Source organism: Ranitomeya variabilis, chromosome 2, assembly GCF_051348905.1.
Source record: "Ranitomeya variabilis isolate aRanVar5 chromosome 2, aRanVar5.hap1, whole genome shotgun sequence".
NCBI lineage: Eukaryota > Metazoa > Chordata > Amphibia > Anura > Dendrobatidae > Ranitomeya > Ranitomeya variabilis.
Genome location: NC_135233.1, coordinates 936,953,393 through 936,972,422, shown reverse-complemented (window position 1 = coordinate 936,972,422; position 19,030 = coordinate 936,953,393). Strand labels below are relative to the sequence as shown.

At 41.5% G+C, this 19,030-nt stretch overlaps 1 protein-coding gene across 10 annotated transcripts in view; it reads right to left on the bottom strand.

Annotated features, from left to right (window-relative positions):
* PLCH1 (phospholipase C eta 1) overlaps nucleotides 1-19,030 on the bottom strand; it is a 366,784-nt gene that overhangs the window by 66,565 nt on the left and 281,189 nt on the right. For all 10 annotated transcript variants that reach the window (XM_077290709.1, XM_077290705.1, XM_077290712.1 and 7 more), the window contains 2 exons: nucleotides 12,206-12,409; nucleotides 6,514-6,634 (listed from right to left, as the gene is read on the bottom strand). In XM_077290709.1, the coding sequence (XP_077146824.1) occupies nucleotides 6,514-6,634; nucleotides 12,206-12,409 (325 nt within the window). The remainder of the gene's footprint in view (nucleotides 1-6,513; nucleotides 6,635-12,205; nucleotides 12,410-19,030) is intronic.

Below are 19,030 nucleotides of genomic sequence, written 5' to 3'. Positions count from 1 at the left end.
ACAGAAGTTTATAATGCAGAGCGGTAAAAATAAAAAATCATATTTTTTCACAAAAATGATCTTTTCGCCCCCAATTTTTTATTTTCCCAAGGGTAAGAGAAGAAATTGGACCCCAAAAATTGTTGTGCAATTTGTCCTGAGTACGCTGATACCCCATATGTGGGTGTAAACCATTGTTTGGGCGCAGGGCAGAGCTCGGAAGGGAAGGAGCGCCATTTGACTTTTCAATGCAAAATTGACTGGAATTGAGATGGGACGCCATGTTGCATTTGGAGAGCCCCTGATGTGCCTAAACATTGAAACCCCCCACAAGTGACACCATTTTGGAAAGTAGACCCCCTAAGGAACTTATCTAGATGTGTGGTGAGCACTTTGACCCAACAAGTGCTTCACAGAAGTTTATAATGCAGAGCCGTAAAAATAAAAAATCATATTTTTTCACAAAAATGATCTTTTTGCCCCCATTTTTTTATTTCCCCAAGGGTAAGAGAAGAAATTAGAGCACAAAAGTTGTTGTGCAATTTGTCCTGAGTACGACGATACCCCATATGTGGGGGTAAACCACTGTTTGGGCGCATAGCAGAGCTCGGAAGGGAAGGAGCGCTATTTTACTTTTCAATGCAAAATTGACTGGAATTAAGATGGGATGCCATGTTGCGTTTGCAGAGCCCCTGATGTGCCTAAACATTAAAAACCCCCACAAGTGACACCATTTTGGAAAGTAGACCCCCTAAGGAACTTATCTAGATGTGTTTTGAGAGCTTTGAACCCCCAAGTGTTTCACTACAGTTTATAACGCAGAGCCGTGAAAATAAAAATTCTTTTTTTTTTTCACAAAAATGATTTTTTAGCCCCCAGTTTTGTATTTTCACAAGGGTATCAGGATAAATTGGACCTCAAAAGTTGTTGTCCAATTTGTCCTGAGTATGCTGATACCCCATATGTGGGGGGGAACCACTGTTTGGGCGCATGACAGAGCTCGGAAGGGAAGGAGCGCCATTTGGAATGCAGACTTAAATGGATTGGTCTGCAGGCGTCACGTTGCATTTGCAGAGCCCCTGATGTACCCAAACAGTACAAACCCCCCACAAGTGACCCCATATTGGAAACTAGACCCCCCAAGGAACTTATCTAGATGTGTTGTGAGAACTTTGAACCCCCAAGTGTTTCACTACAGTTTACAACGCAGAGCCGTGAAAATAAAAAATCTTTTTTTTTCCCACAAAACTTATTTTTTGGCCCCCAGTTTTGTATTTTCCCAAGGGTAGCAGGAGAAATTGGACCCCAAAAGATGATGTCCAATTTGTCCTGAGTACGCTGATACCCCATATGTTGGGGTAAACCCCTGTTTGGGCACACGGGAGAGCTCGGAAGGGAAGGAGCACTGTTTTCCTTTTTCAACGCAGAATTGGCTGGAATTCAGATCGGATGCCATATCCCGTTTGGAAAGCCCCTGATGTGCCCGAACAGTGGAAACCCCCCAATTATAACTGAAACCCTAATCCAAACACACCCCTTACCCTAATCCCAACAGTAACCCTAACCACTCCTCTAACCCAGACACACCCAACCCTATTCCCAACCGTAAATGTAATCCAAACCCTAACCCTATCTTTAGCCCCAACCCTAACTGTAGCCCCAACCCTAGCCCCAACCCTAGCCCTAACCCTAGCAATAACCCTAGCCGTAACACTAGCCGTAACACTAGCCATAACACTAGCCGTAACACTAGCCCTGACCCTAACCCTAGCCCTAACCCTAGCCCTAACCCTAGCCCCAACCCTAGCCCCAACCCTAGCCCCAACCCTAGCCCTAACCCCAACCCTAACCCTAGCCTTAACCCTAGCCCTAACCCTAGCCCTAACCCTAGCCCTAACCCTTGCCCTAACCCTTGCCCTAACCCTTGCCCTAACCCTAACTCTAGTCCTAACTCTAGCCCTAAGCCTAACCCTAATGGGAAAATGGAAATAAATACATTTTTTTATTTTTTTATTTTTCCCTAACTAAGGGGGTGATGAAGGGGGGTTTGATTTACTTTTATAGCGGGTTTTTTAGCGGATTTTTATGATTGGCAGCCGTCACACACTGAAAGACGCTTTTCATTGCAAAAAATATTTTTTGCGTTACCACATTTTGAGAGCTGTAATTTTTCCATATTTGAGTCCACAGAGTCATGTGAGATCTTGTTTTTTGCGGGATGCGTTGACGTTTTTATTGGTAACATTTTCGGACACGTGACATTTTTTGATCGCTTTTTATTCCGATTTTTGTGAGGCAGAGTGATCAAAAACCAGCTATTCATGAATTTCTTTTTGGGGAGGCGTTTATACCGTTCCGCGTTTGGTAAAATTGATAAAGCAGTTTTATTCGTCGGGTCAGTACGATTACAGCGATATCTCATTTATATCATTTTTTTTATGTTTTGGCGCTTTTATACGATAAAAACTATTGTATAGAAAAAATAATTATTTTGGTATCGCTTTATTCTCAGGACTATAACTTTTTTATTTTTTTGCTGATGATGCTGTATGGCAGCTCGTTTTTTGCGGGACAAGATGACATTTTCAGCGGTACCATGGTTATTTATATCAGTCTTTTTGATCGCGTGTTATTCCACTTTTTGTTCGGCAGTATGATAATAAAGCGTTGTTTTTTGCCTCGTTTTTTTTTTTTTTTCTTACGGTGTTTACTGAAGGGGTTAACTAGTGGGCCAGTTTTATAGGTCGGGTCGTTACGGACGCGGCGATACTAAATATGTGTACTTTTATTGTTTTTTTTATTTTATTTAGATAAAGAAATGTATTTATGGGAATAATATTTATTTTTTTTTCATTATTTTGGATTTTTTTTTTTTTTTTATTTTTTTTTTTACACATTTGGAAAAAATTTTTTTTTACTTTTTTACTTTGCCCCAGGGGGGGACAATACAGATCGGTGATCTGTCAGTTTGCATAGCACTCTGACAGATCACCGATCTGCGAGAAGTGCAGGCTGCTTCACAGTGCCTGCTCTGAGCAGGCTTCTGTGAAGCCACCTCCCTCCCTGCAGGACCCGGATGCCGCGGCCATCTTGGATCCGGGTCTGGAGCAGGCAGGGAGGGAGGTAAGACCCTCGCAGCAACGCGATCACATCGTGTTGCTGTGGGGGGCTCAGGGAAGCCTGCAGGGAGCCCCCTCCCTGCGCGATGCTTCCCTGCACCGCCGGCACATCGCGATCATGTTTGATCGCGGTGTGCCGGGGGTTAATGTGCCGGGGCCGGTCCGTGACCGCTCCTGGCACATAGTGCCGGATGTCAGCTGCGATATGCAGCTGACACCCGGCCGCGATCGGCCGCGTTCCCCCCGTGAGCGCGGCCGATCGCGTATGACGTACTATCCCGTCGGTGGTCATACGGGCCCACCCCACCTCGACGGGATAGTACGTCAGATGTCAGGAAGGGGTAAATAGATAATCCGGAAAGAGCCCCAAATTTAGAAATACTGTTCATAGCGGCCTCCAGAGACTCCTGTGCATCTTCCAAGAACAATAACACGTCGTCAGCGTACAGGGCTATTTTTTTCTTCATAGTTTCCATACCGAAACCCCTTTACGTCCCTGTCCCTCCGTATTGCCGCCGCCAAGGGCTCTATAACAATTGCAAACAGCAGAGGAGACAAGGGGCACCCCTGCCGCGTTCCCCTATATAAAGGGAAATCCCCCAACAAGACTCCATTTACCCGTATCCAGGCTCTTGGAGACGCATACATCAGCTGCACCAAACGTATGAACCTCTCATAGCCTTCGTGACTGCCCACAAATACCGCCACTCCACACTTTCAAATGCCTTAGCGGTGTCTAAAGACACCACAACCCTCCGACCCACATTATCCGCCTTTACCTGCATATTGAGAAACAGTCATCGAAGATTACACGCTGTAGAACTATTGGGCATAAATCCGGACTGGTCCCGGTGTATTAATGTCGTTATTACCTTGTTAAGACGGTTAGCCAACATCTTGGCCAAGATTTTGATATCATTAATAATGAGATTAGGTGATAAGAAGCTGGATACCTCGGATCCTTACCCTGTTTTGGCAGTACAACAATTATTGCCTCCCGCATGGACCTCGGCAGCTCCCCTTCCACCAGACCAGCAGCATACACCTCCAGTAAGGCAGGAAGCAGTATCTCAATATACACCTCCCCCGGGATCCCATCTACCCCCGGGGCTTTATCATTGGGCATAGAGACCAATGCGGCGTCAAGCTCCTCCAAATTCAACGGCTCCTCGAGAAGTCCCCGATCGGCCACTGAGAGTCTGGGAAGCTGTACTTCTGTCAAGAAGCCATCCACCTCCTCCATCGATGGCTGTACCCGTGATTTATAAAAATCTGAGTAATACTCCGTCATCATTTCCAAAATTGCTTTGCAACCAGTGTGCTCCTTCCCATCCCTTCCCTTCAAAGCGACTATATGCGTGGAATCTCTCTGCGCCGTCACTATTCTGGAAAGGAGACGGCCCGCACTGTCCCCCTCTTCTAAGTATTTAGCAGTTTGAAACACTCCTCTACGTTCCGTTGTTTTTATTGCCATCTGACATACTCTATTCTGCGCCACCTTTAACCTTCCCTGTGCCTCTGGGGATTGATCGTTAATGCCTCCTCAGCCTCATCCAACTCTTATCAACATCTGATCCTTCCTGCCTGTTTCTGCCTTGACTCAGGATATCCCCTTAATACAGAGCCCTCTGAAACAGGCCTTCATGGCCTCCCATAACGTCAATACCGAAGCCGACACAGCATTAATTTTAAAATATTCCTTAATTCCCCCCCCCCATGTGTCCATCTAAATCAATAAGGTGTAGTCAGAACGGATTCAGCCTCCACATGCACCCCCTACCAGGCAAGGATACCACGCGCTCAAGTATCACACTCATGGGGGAATGATCAGATATTGTTCTAGCCATATACGTTACCTCCCCAACAAGGCCCAACATCTGTGAATTGCCAAAGGCCAGATCTATTATTGACAAAGAAGCGAAAGAGGACGAAAAACAGGAATACTTGTACACCCCAGGATGAGAAACCCTCCATAAATCATGCATTGTGGGCCTTTCTGTCTGAAGTTTAGTCTTTAACAAGTGAAATGCATGCTCAATTGGGTTGCGATCAGGTGACTGACTTGGCCATTCAAGAATATTCCACTTCTTTGCTTTAATAAACTCCTGAGTTGCTTTGGCTTTATGTTTTGGGTCATTGTCCATCTGTAGTATGAAACGACGACAAATCAGTTTGGCTGCATTTGGCTGGATCTGAGCACACAGTATGTCTCTGAATACCTCAGAATTCATTTGGCTGCTTCTGTCCTGTGTCACATCATCAATAAACACTAATGACCCAGTGCCACTGGCAGCCATGCATGCCCAAGCCATCACACTGCCTCTGCCGTGTTTTACAGATGATGTGGTATGCTTTGGATCATGAGCTGTACCACGCCTTCGCCATACTTTTCTCTTTCCATCATTCTGGTAGAGGTTGATCTTGGTTTCATCTGTCCAAAGAATGTTCTTCCAGAACTGTGCTGGCTTTTTAGATGTTTTTTAGCAAAGTCCAGTCTAGCCTTTTTATTCTTGATGCTTATGAGTGGCTTGCACGTGCAGTGAACCCTCTGTATTTACTTTCATGCAGTCTTCTCTTTATGGTAGATTTGGATATTGATACGCCGACCTCCTGGAGAGAGTGTTGGTCACTTGGTTGGCTGTTGTGAAGGGGTTTCTCTTCACCATGGAGATTATTCTGCAATCATCCACCACTGTTGTCTTCCGTGGGCGCCCAGGTCTTTTTGCATTGATGAGTTCACCAGTGCTTTCTTTCTTTCTCAGGATGTACCAAACTGTAGATTTTGCCACTCCTAATATTGTAGCAATTTCTCGGATGGGTTTTTTCTGTTTTCGCAGCATAAGGATGGCTTGTTTCACCTGCATGGAGAGCTCCTTTGACTGCATGTTTACTTCACAGCAAAACCTTCCAAATGCAAGCACCACACCTCAAATCAACTCAAGACCTTTTATCTGCTTAATTGAGAATGACATAACGAAGGGCTTGCCTACACCTGTCCATGAAATAGCCTTGGAGTCAATTGTCCAATTACTTTTGGTCCCTTTAAAAACAGGGTGGCACATGTTATGGAGCTGAAACTCCTAAACCCTTCATCCAATTTTAATGTGGATACCCTCAAATGAAAGTTGAAAGTCTGAACTTCAACTGCATCTGAATTGTTTTGTTTAAAATTCATTGTGGTAATGTCTATAACCAAAATTAGAAAAATGTTGTCTCTGTCCAAATATATATGGACTTAACTGTAATATCTTGTGAGACTAGTCTAGACATTTTGCTTTAGTTGGTGTTTTTAGAACTGTTCTTTATCAAGACTCTAGAATTTGCCTTAAAAAAATATATTGCTTTTCAAAATTGCATTCTATAAGAATTTCTGAATGTAAGCTATATTTACATAAATTGTACAGAAGTAACATACTCATTTTTAACAAATGCATGCTTGTTGATGGTCTCCACGACATCTTTAAAGGGGATTTTTGAGGTGAGAGTGTATCCATGGTGCACAACAGGCTCACCATCTGGGCCATCCCAACAGTCAACTGTTGAAAAAGAAGAGAAGGGAAGACGAAGTTAAGCTGTAGGTAAGATAAGTAACAAGATAGATGCACATTAGTAACTGATTGACTATAGCCCAAAACTCTAAGGGCAATAACATGGACACAAACCGGGCAGCAGTGAACCATGGGACATATCTATCAAGCTAAAGGAGCACAAATTCTGTCTTTAATGACAAAGACAAAAACAGCCCTGTCTTATTGACTTAAATCATGTTTATTTTGTGTTTTAGACACTTTTTAGGACTTACCCTATGAGTGAGTGTGGTCTCATTGAAAAGTGGTGAGGCTTATGAGAAAAGGGGTGTCGCCCAATGTGTACAACTATGCCCAAACTTTGTGGCACTAAGTAAACCGATTAAGACACAGTGTAAACAGACTAGACAGTCTTAAAATTAGACTTATTTGTCAAACAGAACAAATGACTGATTAATTTTGAGCATTTTAAGACTGTCTTGTCTAAGGGTTTGTTTACACGGGCCACTGATCAGGGATCGTGTAATAGCCGGTTTACACAGGGTGACCAGACATCAGAGGCGCAATGAATGCTCTATAATAGGTTGGTCAGTGCACATAGGTTGCCAGTGTTTTTGGCAGCACCAATCCTGGTTACACAGGTGATGTGCTGCCGAGACTAAGATCCTTTGTGAAGCCTAAAAGATCACTTCACTCGTTTTGCTCACTCATCTGGTGATTGACTACAAGATTATAATGAAATGAATGTTCTTCGGCACTCTACATCATGATTATCTTACAGTGTAAGCAGAACATAAAAGGGTTTTCACATTTCAATCAATAGATCTTGAAATAAAAATAAGACAGGATAGCATGGGATGGCAGCTGATTCGTTGTGTGAGGTAAAATTTTTGCTGCTTCTTTCTTAACATGTTTTTACTCCACAAAAAGCCAGAGCTATGATCCCATGCTATAACGTCTGTATGCTCTCTTATGCTTCCCCCACCTTGGCCAGGAGCTGTGGTATAATCAGACCATTTTCCTTTATGGTCAGACACAGCCATGACACCATTACTACACAGCAAGGGCACATTTATAAGATTATCTCAATTATCCAATTGTGGAATTTATTTTTGCTCCAAGATCTATTGATTAAAATGTACTTTGTTTGTGGGAACCCCCCTTAAAGGGAACCTGTCAGCAGAATTCTGCACAGTAACCTACAGTGAGTGTCAAGTCCGCGCCGTTATACTGAATAAAATTATACCTTGGTTGATGAAATCCGTCTTGTGTTTGTTGCTTAATCTTTATTTTCAGTTTTGAGTTAATGATATGCTCGTGCCCTGGGGCGGCCTGTGGGGGTCTTTATGTGGTGCTCTGATTAGGTATTCCCCAGTATGGCTTCTGACAGGTTGGAAAAAACCCTTCTGCAGGCAGGTGCCTGCACTGCAGCATGATCGCATATGTAGTGAATTGTATACACATTTGTCCAATGTAATCCTGAAGTTCCAAAAAAATCAGTTTGAAAATGGGGCCTACCTCAGTGATCCGATAGCTGCTACTGTGCTGGCGGCGCCATCTTGGAGAATAATTTTTTTTTTCCTACTGCGCAGACGCGGCTGGCACCATTTTCAAAAGAATTTTTTTTTGGTAATTCGGTATGACATCAAACAATTGTGTATATAATTCATTACATTTGCGATCATGCTGCAGCGCAGGCGCCACCACTGGCACCTGCCTGCAGGAGGGTCTTTTTTTTTTTTTAAAGATATCTATAATATTCATTCTGTAAACTGGGGGGCAGGTCAGTGAGGGATCAGTGACCTGTCAGAAGCCACACATATGAGTAGCTAATCAGAGCACCACATGAAGACCCCCATACAGGCAGCACCGGGGCACGAGCAAATCAATAACTCAAAAGTGAATATAAAGATTAAACAACAACCACAAGACGGATTTCATCACCAGGTATCATGGTAATCAGTGTAACAGCGCCGACCTGACACTGTCTGTAGGTTACTGGGCACAATACTGCTGACAGGAGCCCTTTAAGTTTGCACTGTCCAACTATTTGTATTAATAAATAAGCCCCATTGTGCCTAGTCTACTATATCCTTCTGTACTCCCAATTCTAAAGGGAGAAATTCCAAAAAACAACATTATAAACAATTACTAATAATACAATATACTGATATCATTTTTAAATGTTGCTTCAAAGATGAAGCTTTAATTTACTTTTTGCAAAGTATGTTGAAAAAATTATTAGGAATCAATCCGTGCAGCCCTGGCCCCGATTTACCACATATACTCCAGTGCGAGCATTTTCTATCTGGTTTGTTTCATTGAGTTGGGAAGGGGAGATACTATACTCTTTTCAAATAGCATTGACATTGCTTAACAAAACCTCTGAAGAATATCAGACTGGTGAACTGAAGCGTGAGAGACGGAAAAATTTATTTCAGAATTAATAAAATCAAAGGCTTGGAAATAATATAAGAACACTGCATTTTACAATCATATCCCAAACCGTATGCGAGATAAGCAGCTGCACAGTGACACATTTATCAGAAATGTCAGATAAAATTTAAATAAAGGCAGTGTAAATGCACGGATAATCTCCCAACAAGTACGCTGGACGTATATCTAGAAAAATCAATGGACCAGAAGTTTGTCTAAACAGTATTTGTTTGATGTCCATCTGGCAACAACAAAACACCCACTTTTTTCCCAATTGTAATGGACACTGTGGGCATCTTGCAAAAAACCCCACAACACTTAGGGCAAGTTCATATTAGCGTTCGGGGGCTTTGCGGAGGGCTAGGAAAGTCCTCCGTTAAGCCCCGCCTACTTCCGCATGCGTCCTACGTACCTATCTTTAACATTGGGTACGCAGGCCATGCGGATGTATGCGGATGCGTCCACATGCATCGTTGATGCTGCGCCGAACGCAACATGTTGCATTTTGTTGCGGTCATCTGGCGCGTCAAAACGACATCTGCATACATCCGCATGGCCTGCGTACCCAATGTTAAAGATAGGTACGCAGGACGCATGCAGACAGAGGCGGAGCTGAATGGAAGAGGTGTGGCAGAGGGCGGGGCTTAATGGAGGAAGTACGAGGAAGTACGCAGCCCTCCGCAGCTCTGCCCAACGCAAATGTGAAACCAGCCTTAGTGCTTCTTTTTTTCCAATGAAAGACACAATAGCTTTTGTAAATGCTGAGTAAGTGAAGTCCTGTACTCAACCAAAAAACAACACAAACCTTTTAGTCTAGTTTTCCTTGCCCAATAAGCATTCTGCCGCTCTCACCTTCATAGAGGTCTCCATACTTATTACAGTAAATGTGGCCAAGCCATAGGACTGACTATCTCAACTCACTACTAACGAGTGGGGGGAAAGATCAGACACTTTGGTTTTAACTGGGGTGGTAAGGCTTTGCCAAAGATGTCTGGTGGCGGCTTATTCCCCACTCCTTACTGACAAAACATGATCGCAATGGGGGGGGGGGGGGGGGGGAATGGCTTTCAGATGACAAATATCTAAAGACCCCTAATTACATTAGGGAAAATTTGTCCAAACCCACCAATTTTATAGAGACACCAACTATTCACTCGCTCCATGATTGGACAGTAAAGCATTGGGCAGGTTGAATGTTCACATAATCTGCTGCCAGAGGTGTCTGCCTGCCTACGATCTAGAGATCTATGGTGTATGGACACCTCAGGATTGATGACAGGTGCTTCCAGAATAAATGGGATCTGAATTTATGCACTGCCGATACCAGTCATTTGTACTAAGATATACTGTATGCAGTATTAATTTTTTATTGATATCTGGATTGCTGTAAATGATAAAGCTTCATTTCTGTTAATTGCCTTGTGTAATACTTATACCTTATTATCAATAGAAAATCTTAATAACTGACAATTACCCTGCTGTATTGCAAAGTGATTCGTACAGCTGTATTACCGTACTTCAGCCAAACAAAATTAGAAGCAGAATTGCAGCATTACTAAGATTCATTAGTGAAACCAAATGAGTAACTTATAAAGCAATTAACCAGTCCTTGAATGAAGCCATGGAAGCAACCAGGCTTTGCCTGGCCTACAGGAGAACAGGGGAATCCTCCGGAGGGCCCCTGTCCACCCTCTTACATGAGCAATACTTGGCACTATATACTTGAATCACTATATACAGACAAAGGCAACATCTTACTTGTTTAACAATCAGCCCAGTTTATTAATACAGAATTTGTGTAAAGTGGGGCCCTGGAGCTGAGGTTACTGGTCGGTCCTTGGCTCCCCAGCCCAACACTGGATGCAATATTTAATCACACAAGTAATAATAAAATAAGTTTCCAAAATGCACTTGTCTGTTCTTTACATATAGGTAGTCACAGATACGTGATATATGTTGGCTATACATCAGACTGCTACATTTCCTACTTCATATATTTACCTTTACGCTCTATTGTATGCACTGGAGTTCAATATAATTTATAAAATCTACAACAAAAAATTAAAATTCTAAACACCCCATACACGTTAGACTAATATCTACCAAACCTGCAGATATCGACGAGTTTGGCCAACAACTTAATGTGTATGGGATCCCAGACATTATTAGATTTTGTTGAGTTTTTGTTGTTGCCGAATTTCTGCACCTATTATTCAAATTAGGTTACTTGCAATTTTCATTGCATTTTTTAACATGCGTTTTTATTGTGTTTTTGACAGTGTGGTTTTTGTCTCTTTTTGGTGTGTCATACTTTAAATAAAGCTGCCATGTTTTTGATGCTTCCTGGTATTTGACTTTGACAAAACTTTATTGACATACGTAGGTACAGATTTTGTGTGTTTTTGATGCAATTGTGGGTTTTTTACCTGTGGAATTTCGGCACCTAACACAAGTCTATGGGGAAATTCTGGACAGAACCGACAAGAGAAATTGATATGCTGCAGATATGAAACACAAACCAGTCAGTTTACGCGGAGTTAAAAAGAAGCAAAATGGTCATGAGATTTCTCTACATCCCATCCACTTTGCTGGAACTGTAAGACGCTGCGTGTGTTGAAGAAGCAAAAATAAGCAATATCAAAAACGCACCAAAAACTCATCATGTGAACGTAGCCTTCAGGATCCAGCATGTCCAGTTCTGGATTGCGGCTCCACCAGAGGACTATGGCAGCAGCTCTGTGATAGAGAAGATAGGAGTGCTCGGCAGATCAGTGGCTCCTGTGTACGAATGAGCTGGGCGAGATAGTTGCCAGGCAAATGATCGGCAGAACCATCATTCAGGCAATGGCTATCTAAAGTGTACCGGGGACTGTAGCGTCAGTGTCCAACCTGCTGTATTGTAAGGAAATCCCACAAAAATTGTGTGGATCTACCTTCAGATTTCTCTTGCCCATGGACACCTCAGTTTCATAGACAATGGATTGACATAATTGTTTCTGTTTATCTCAAGAAAATAAGAGAAAATACAGAATCGTACTTTCCTTATAGAAAAAGCATCAGGGAGTCTCCATACACATTAGCCTAATGTCACATGCCATGAAACAAGAATAATGCAGTGAAGTTGGGACTGTGCCACTTACATACCTTCTATACATCGGCAGCCATCTTGTAACACCCAGGCATACATATCCACCTTGGACTGAGACAGAAGTTGGTCCCCAGTTAAGTAAGTATTATGAGATGATGCAATGTAATAATTGCACAGAGGCTGCTCCATATCCTGGTAAATTTCACAATGCAAAGGGTTAAATATGTCGCCTGTTGGGCCTCTCATGAATCTGGTAAAACCTTTAGGGAGAAACAAAACAAAGCACTTTGGTTAGAAACACAATGATCCTAAATTACAAGCATACAAAGCAAAGACCTGCTGATAAAGTAAAAGAGCAAGGAGCGCGAGTACAGTGTGTGGCAGAAAAGTGCGCCATCACAACGCGGCACAGCGGGCAGCTATTCTGCTTCGGAGTAGCCATCCTACAGCGATGAAAGGTAAGGAGTGCCACTGGCACCTACCGAAGTGAACACTGCTATAACATGAGCGTGCACAACCATCACACAGGAGCCCACGCATTTCTGCCCATAACCCTGTCCTCAGTCATGGATTAAGAACTTGAGAGCTATAAATATTCATTAAGGCTTCTATCGGTGCCCAAAAAATGACATAAAAGCAGCATGAAAGACTCTCTCTGCATTTCTTTTGTAAAATGACATTCTAGTCATATGTTCATTGTTTTGAGCGTTTCTCTTTCACTTCAGTTTTTGATAAAAGAAAGTGCATGTCATTTAAAAAAAAATTTGCAAAAAAGGTTGAAAAACTTTTCAAAACCACTTTATGTTACGAAAAACTCATCAAGACACTCTCCAAGGGAATGTGCACATGGGGTCTTTTAGAGACCGACGAACCTGCCGGGGTTTTTAAGATAAAGCTACTTCAAGAGAACAATGGCTTTACTAAAGCCAGTTTTCAGAGACTTTTCAGATGTTTTTGTGGCGCCATTATCATCTTTTACACTCTACTTTCAAGAATACAGAGCAAAGAAAGGATAGGTTATTTCTTTGAAAGGGAACCTGTCAGCAGGATTGTGCACAGCAACCTACAGACCGTGTCAGTTCAGCGCCGTTATACTGATTACAATGTTACCTTGGTTGATTAAATCCATCTTGTGGTTGTTGTTTAATCTTTATTTTCAGTTTTGTGTTAATGATATTCCCATGCTCAGGGGCGGCCTGTGGGGCTCTGCTTAGGTATTCATAATGCAGACTGCTAACAGGTCACTGATCCCTCACTGGCCTGCCCCCTAGTTTACATAATGAATATTATTAGTGATGAGCTAGTATACTCGTTGCTCAGGTTTTCCCGAGCACGCTCGGGTGGTCTCCGAGTATTTGTGACTGCTTGGAGATTTAGTTTTTGTTGACAGCTGCATGATTTACAGCTACTAGCCAGCCTGAGTACATGTGGGGGTTGCCTGCTTGCTAGGGAATCCCCACATGTAATCAAGCTGTCTATCAGCTGTAAATCATGAAGCTGTGGCAAGGAAAACCAACCAAACCCGAGCAACGAGTATACTCGCTCATCACTAAATATTATATATACATACTGAAAACAAAAAAAACCTTTTCTAGCCAGGCGCCAGCCGTGGCCCCGGCGTTGCAGCATATTCTCATGTGTAATGTGCGTATAATTATTATGGTTGAGGTTATCCTGCTATTTAAAAAAAAATCTATTCGAGAATGGCGGCCGCTGCGCAGTAGCAGCTATCGGTGTATATAGCGGTGATCCGATAGCTGCTATTGTGCAGGTGCCAACATCTGGCTAGAGAAGAAAAAAAAATCCTCCTCCAAGATGGCGCCGCCCGCGTCTGCACAGTAGCAGCTATCGGCAATCAGATTTTTTGGAGGGAGGTACGGTGACTGAAAAATGGCATTTGTGACCTTTTTCTTTTTTTCTCTTTAGAATGTTTACCATATGGGGTTACTTAATAAAAAATTGTTCATACATTTTACTTTTACAGAAGCGACAATAGCAATTTTTTTGTTTAATTATTTTTGAATTGGGAAAACTTAGAAATGCAAACTATTATTTTTTTTATAGTCTTTAAACTTTATAAATTTACTTTTTAGTCTTCTTAGGTGACATGAACCTGCAATTTTCATCTATAGTATAATATCACGGTAAAATCCACAGTCTACAACAAAGCCCAGCCTGTGGGAACATTTCAGGGGCATCTACGAAGGCTGCTAAAAACTTGTGTTTGACTATAGGTAATGATTTTGTTTGTAAAATGAGTTATGGAGAACAAGGGAATCTGTCAGTAAGATCAATCTCCCCTCCAAATCACATATAGGGCACACAGGTCTTTGAAATGGAAATCATCAACACCTTTATATCTCCTATGTGTTGCTGCATATCCAAATAATGAACATTTTCATTGATGTGAACAAGGTGTAAATGCTATGGGCATTGCTTCCCAAGGATGTTTTTCTGTTCAGCACCATCCTCTTCAGCTTGACAGCTCACTGTCTCATTTCCTTGCCTGATGTCTAACATCACACAGGCAGTGAGTAGGCAATCAAGCCAGGACTATGGAGTCGGAGTCGTGGAGTCAGAGTCGGTGTCATGGAAATTGAGGAGTCGGAGGTTTGGCTTAGCGACTCCACAGCCCTGGCGGGGCTGTGGAATCTGAGCCGGAGCACATTTTGGTGGTCGGAGTCGGTCTCATGGAAATTGAGGAGTCGGAGTCAGAGTCGGAGATTTGGCTTACTGACTCCACAACCCTGCATCAAGTTAGAGTCTGGTGCTAGGCAGGAAAACAGCCTGGAGAAGTAGAAACTCGTTATGTGCTCTGCTACACCCAAAGCACCTAACGCCTCATTTGCATAGTAATAAAAAGCCAATTATTTGGGAATGCAGCAACAGAAAGAAGATGTAAAGGTGTCAGTGGATTCATATTTCAAAGACCTGTATGACATAATACATGGTTTTAGGGTAGGGCGTTTATCTCACTGAAATATTCCATTTAAAATTAAGGCATGCACTATAAAAATGTAATTGATGGCACAAAAAGCTAAAGCAGAATGGAAACAATTGTCTAATAATGTAAAATTCAATATATGGAGGTAGTTGAAAATACATCTGGTATTAGGGTTAAACTAAATTCAGGACAGGTTAATAGTACAGCTTAGAAGATTTGGGATTAAGACGTCTTCTAAGGTTGAGGTAGAATATCGACATGAAATGTTCAGGCTACATTCACAAGTGGCAGATTTGTTTCAGAAATTTCAGCGACTGTCCCATTAGTCTCAATGGAGCTTGTAGAAATCCATGAGCACCCCACTAAGAAGAATGGAAAAGAAGTTTAGTCATTGATATTGTTGCTGTTCTTTAACTGAATATATGGATTAAACAGTGTTGGGTTTTGTTTTTCTTTCCTCAAATAAACCTTATCCATAAATGACACTTTGTGGAACTATGCAGAATTAAAGAAAAGGTTCCAAAAATTCCAAAAAAATTGATGAGGAAATCTGTATGGAAAGTTTTAGCAGAAACTCAAAAGGCTTCACACGTTTTTCAGTTCTGATCAAATCAAGGAATCCATCGATCGGTGGCAAGGGCACACAACCAGTGTCTGTCAGTGACCCGGCTAGTCTGAATCGCAGATGACCAGTCACAAGTTTTTATTACAATCACAGAGATAAGAAAAAGGGAATGGTCTCACAATACCCAAGAAAGAAGATATTTTGATTTGGGAAAGAAAGTATTTTAATTGGGAATAACTAAGTCATAAATTATGAATTCTGCAGAAGTCCTTGAAACTACCTCTATCCAATCAACTATACTTTTAGAAAAAAAGGAAACTTAACACAAAGACACCTTTATATAAGATATAACGTCCTATGTTATTGTTTTTATGAATAACACTTATAAGGCGAATATTAAAATACAGTGCCTTGGGAAAGTATTCAGCCCCCTGGAACTTTTCAACCTTTTCCCACATATCATGCTTCAAATGTAAAGATACCAAATGTAAATTTTTGTTGAAGAATCAACAACAAGTGGAACACAATTGTGAAGTTGAACAAAATTTATTGGTTATTTTAAATTTTTGTGGAAATTCAGAAACTGAAAAGTGGGGTGTGCAATATTATTCGGCCCCTTTACTTTCAGTGCAGCAAACTCACTCCGGAAGTTCATTGTGGATCTCTGAATGATCCAATGTTGTCCTAAATGCCTAATGATGATAAATATAATCCACCTGTGTGTAATCAAGTCTCCGTATAAATGCACCTGCTCTGCGATAGTCTCAGGGTTCTGTTTGAAGCACAGAGAGCATCATGAAGACCAAGGAACACAACAGGCAGGTCCGTGATACTGTTGTGGAGAAGTTTCAAGTCGGATTTGGATACAAAATGATTTCCAAAACTTTAAACATCCCAAGGAGCACTGTGCAAGCGATCATATTGAAATGGAAGGAGTATCATACCACTGCAAATCTACCAAGACCCGGCCGTCCCTCTAAACTTTCATCTCAAACAAGGAGAAGACTGATTAGAGATGCAGCAAAGAGGCCCATGATCACTCTGGATGAACTGCAGAGATCTACAGCTGAGGTGGGACAGTCTGTCCATAGGACAACAATCAGTCACACGCTGCTCAAATCAGGCCTTTATGGAAGAGTGGCAAGAAGGAAGGCATTTCTCAAAGATAGCCATAAAAAGTGTAATTTAAAGCTTGCAACAAGCCACCTGGGAGACACACCAAACTTGTGGAAGAAGGTGCTCTGGTCAGATTAAACCAAAATTGAACTTTTTGGCAACAATGCCAAACGATATGTTTGGCCTAAAGGCAGCACAGCTCATCACCCTGAACACACCATCCCCACTGTCAAACATGGTGGTGGCAGCATCATGGTTTGGGCCTGCTTTTCCTCAGCAGGGACAGAGAAGATGGTTAAAAATGATGGGAAGATGGATGGAGCCAAATACAGGACCATTCTTGAAGAAAACCTAATGGAGTCTGCAAAAGGCCTGAGACTGAAACTGAAATTTGTCTTCCAACAAGACAATGATCCCAAACATAAAGCAAAATCTACAATGGAATGGTTCACAAGTAAATGTATCCAGGTGTTAGAATGGCCAAGTCAAAGTCCAGACCTCAATCCAATCGAGAATCTGTGGAAAGAGCTGAAAACTGCTGTTCACAAACAATCTCCATCAAACCTCACTGAGCTCGAGCTGTTTGCCAAGGAAGAATGGGCAAGAATTTCAGTCTCTCGAAGTACAAAACTGATAGAGATGTACCCCAAGCGACTTGCAGCTGTAATCGCAGCAAAAGGTGGCCCAACAAAGTAATAAGTTAAAGGGGCCGAATAATATTGCACGCCCCACTTTTCAGTTTTTGAATTTCCACAAAAATTTAAAATAACCAATAAATTTCGTTCAACTTCACAGTTGTGTTCCACTTGTTGTTGATTCTTCACCAAAAATTTACATTTGGTATCTTTATGTTTGAAGCATGATATGTGGGAAAAGGTTGAAAAGTTCCAGGGGGCCGAATACTTTCGCAAGGCACTGTACAAAATTATCAAAGATATATAGGTAGATTTAATTGCCTAAATAATAATCAAAGTATTAAATATTTACCATAACACACTTCTATGTTCTCCTATAGTAAGTACGCATATAATTATCAGTATGTAAAAATTCAGGAAGAGAAAGTCTATATCGCCAGTTATCACAGCAGTATAGTGTCAGAAGAACGGAGCATCTGAGATTTGACCTATTTTTTAGTTTTGTGCTAATGGATACAGCCACAAATGTTGAATAAAGTTAGTTTCAGAATTAGCGTACCATCTGTGACCTTGTTTTTACAACCTTAGGGCTTCTGCAACTACTGTAGCATTCAAAGAAAATAAGACAATCATTTCCAATTCATTAGTTAATATAATGTTCCAGAACATTCTGCGGCTGAAACCAAGCCTCGCACTTTGCACGACAGCTATTGTACCCAGGCAGCCTTGCTCGCCCAGCTTCACTGGCAAATCATGATTACTAGATGGGCACAATTTAGCTCGGAGCAGCAGAATGTTACATCAGGCTAAGGCACGGTTACATTATGGAAGAAGTTAGAAAAAAACGTTACTTCTATTACGCTAATTCTTATCATTTATTGTGCAGAAATGTATCTATAATCTCTCACTTCTTGGTATTTGTTTATCCATAGTGTGCACACGCGGAGTATTTGCCGCAGATTTTCTACTGCAAAAAATAGAATGCGGTGTACAGAACAAGCTTTTGTCTTGTATTTTTAAATGTGTTTTCTATGTGTTTTTTCCCCATTTATTAAAAAAAAAAAATTCTGAAAGAACTGACATTCTGCAGATTTATAAAGAATGATCTGATGTTTCATATCAGCAAAGGAAAAAAAGCAGCATTTTTCATTCACGGTGTTTGCTATATAAAATAAACTGTAAAATGCCAGAAAAACCATAATAAAAACACAGCGTGAGAACGAGCCCTTAAATTGAACGAGAACTTGTCCTGGATTAAAGAAATGGGTCAGCTTTTTTTCCCACAGGAGGTGCCACATCCGTCCATAGATTGTGTCCGGCATTGTTGTTTAGTCTCATTGACTTTTAAGGAACTCCATTGCATGACCAAGACAGAAAAAAATATTTTCAGGTGCAAAAAAGCTTTTCTACTTTATTTTTCCAACAAAACAAAAATATTTTTTTAAAAATTGATGTTTCAACACAATCTGGGTCTTTTCCAATAACCATCCCTTTTTTAATTGATGGAAAAATGAAGAAGACGCATTTATAGCACTGGTTGTGATGCGATCAACTATTTTCTACTTGTCACATCCCATTGACAGAAATTACATTGTCCAATTTTTTTTCTAATCTTGAACAA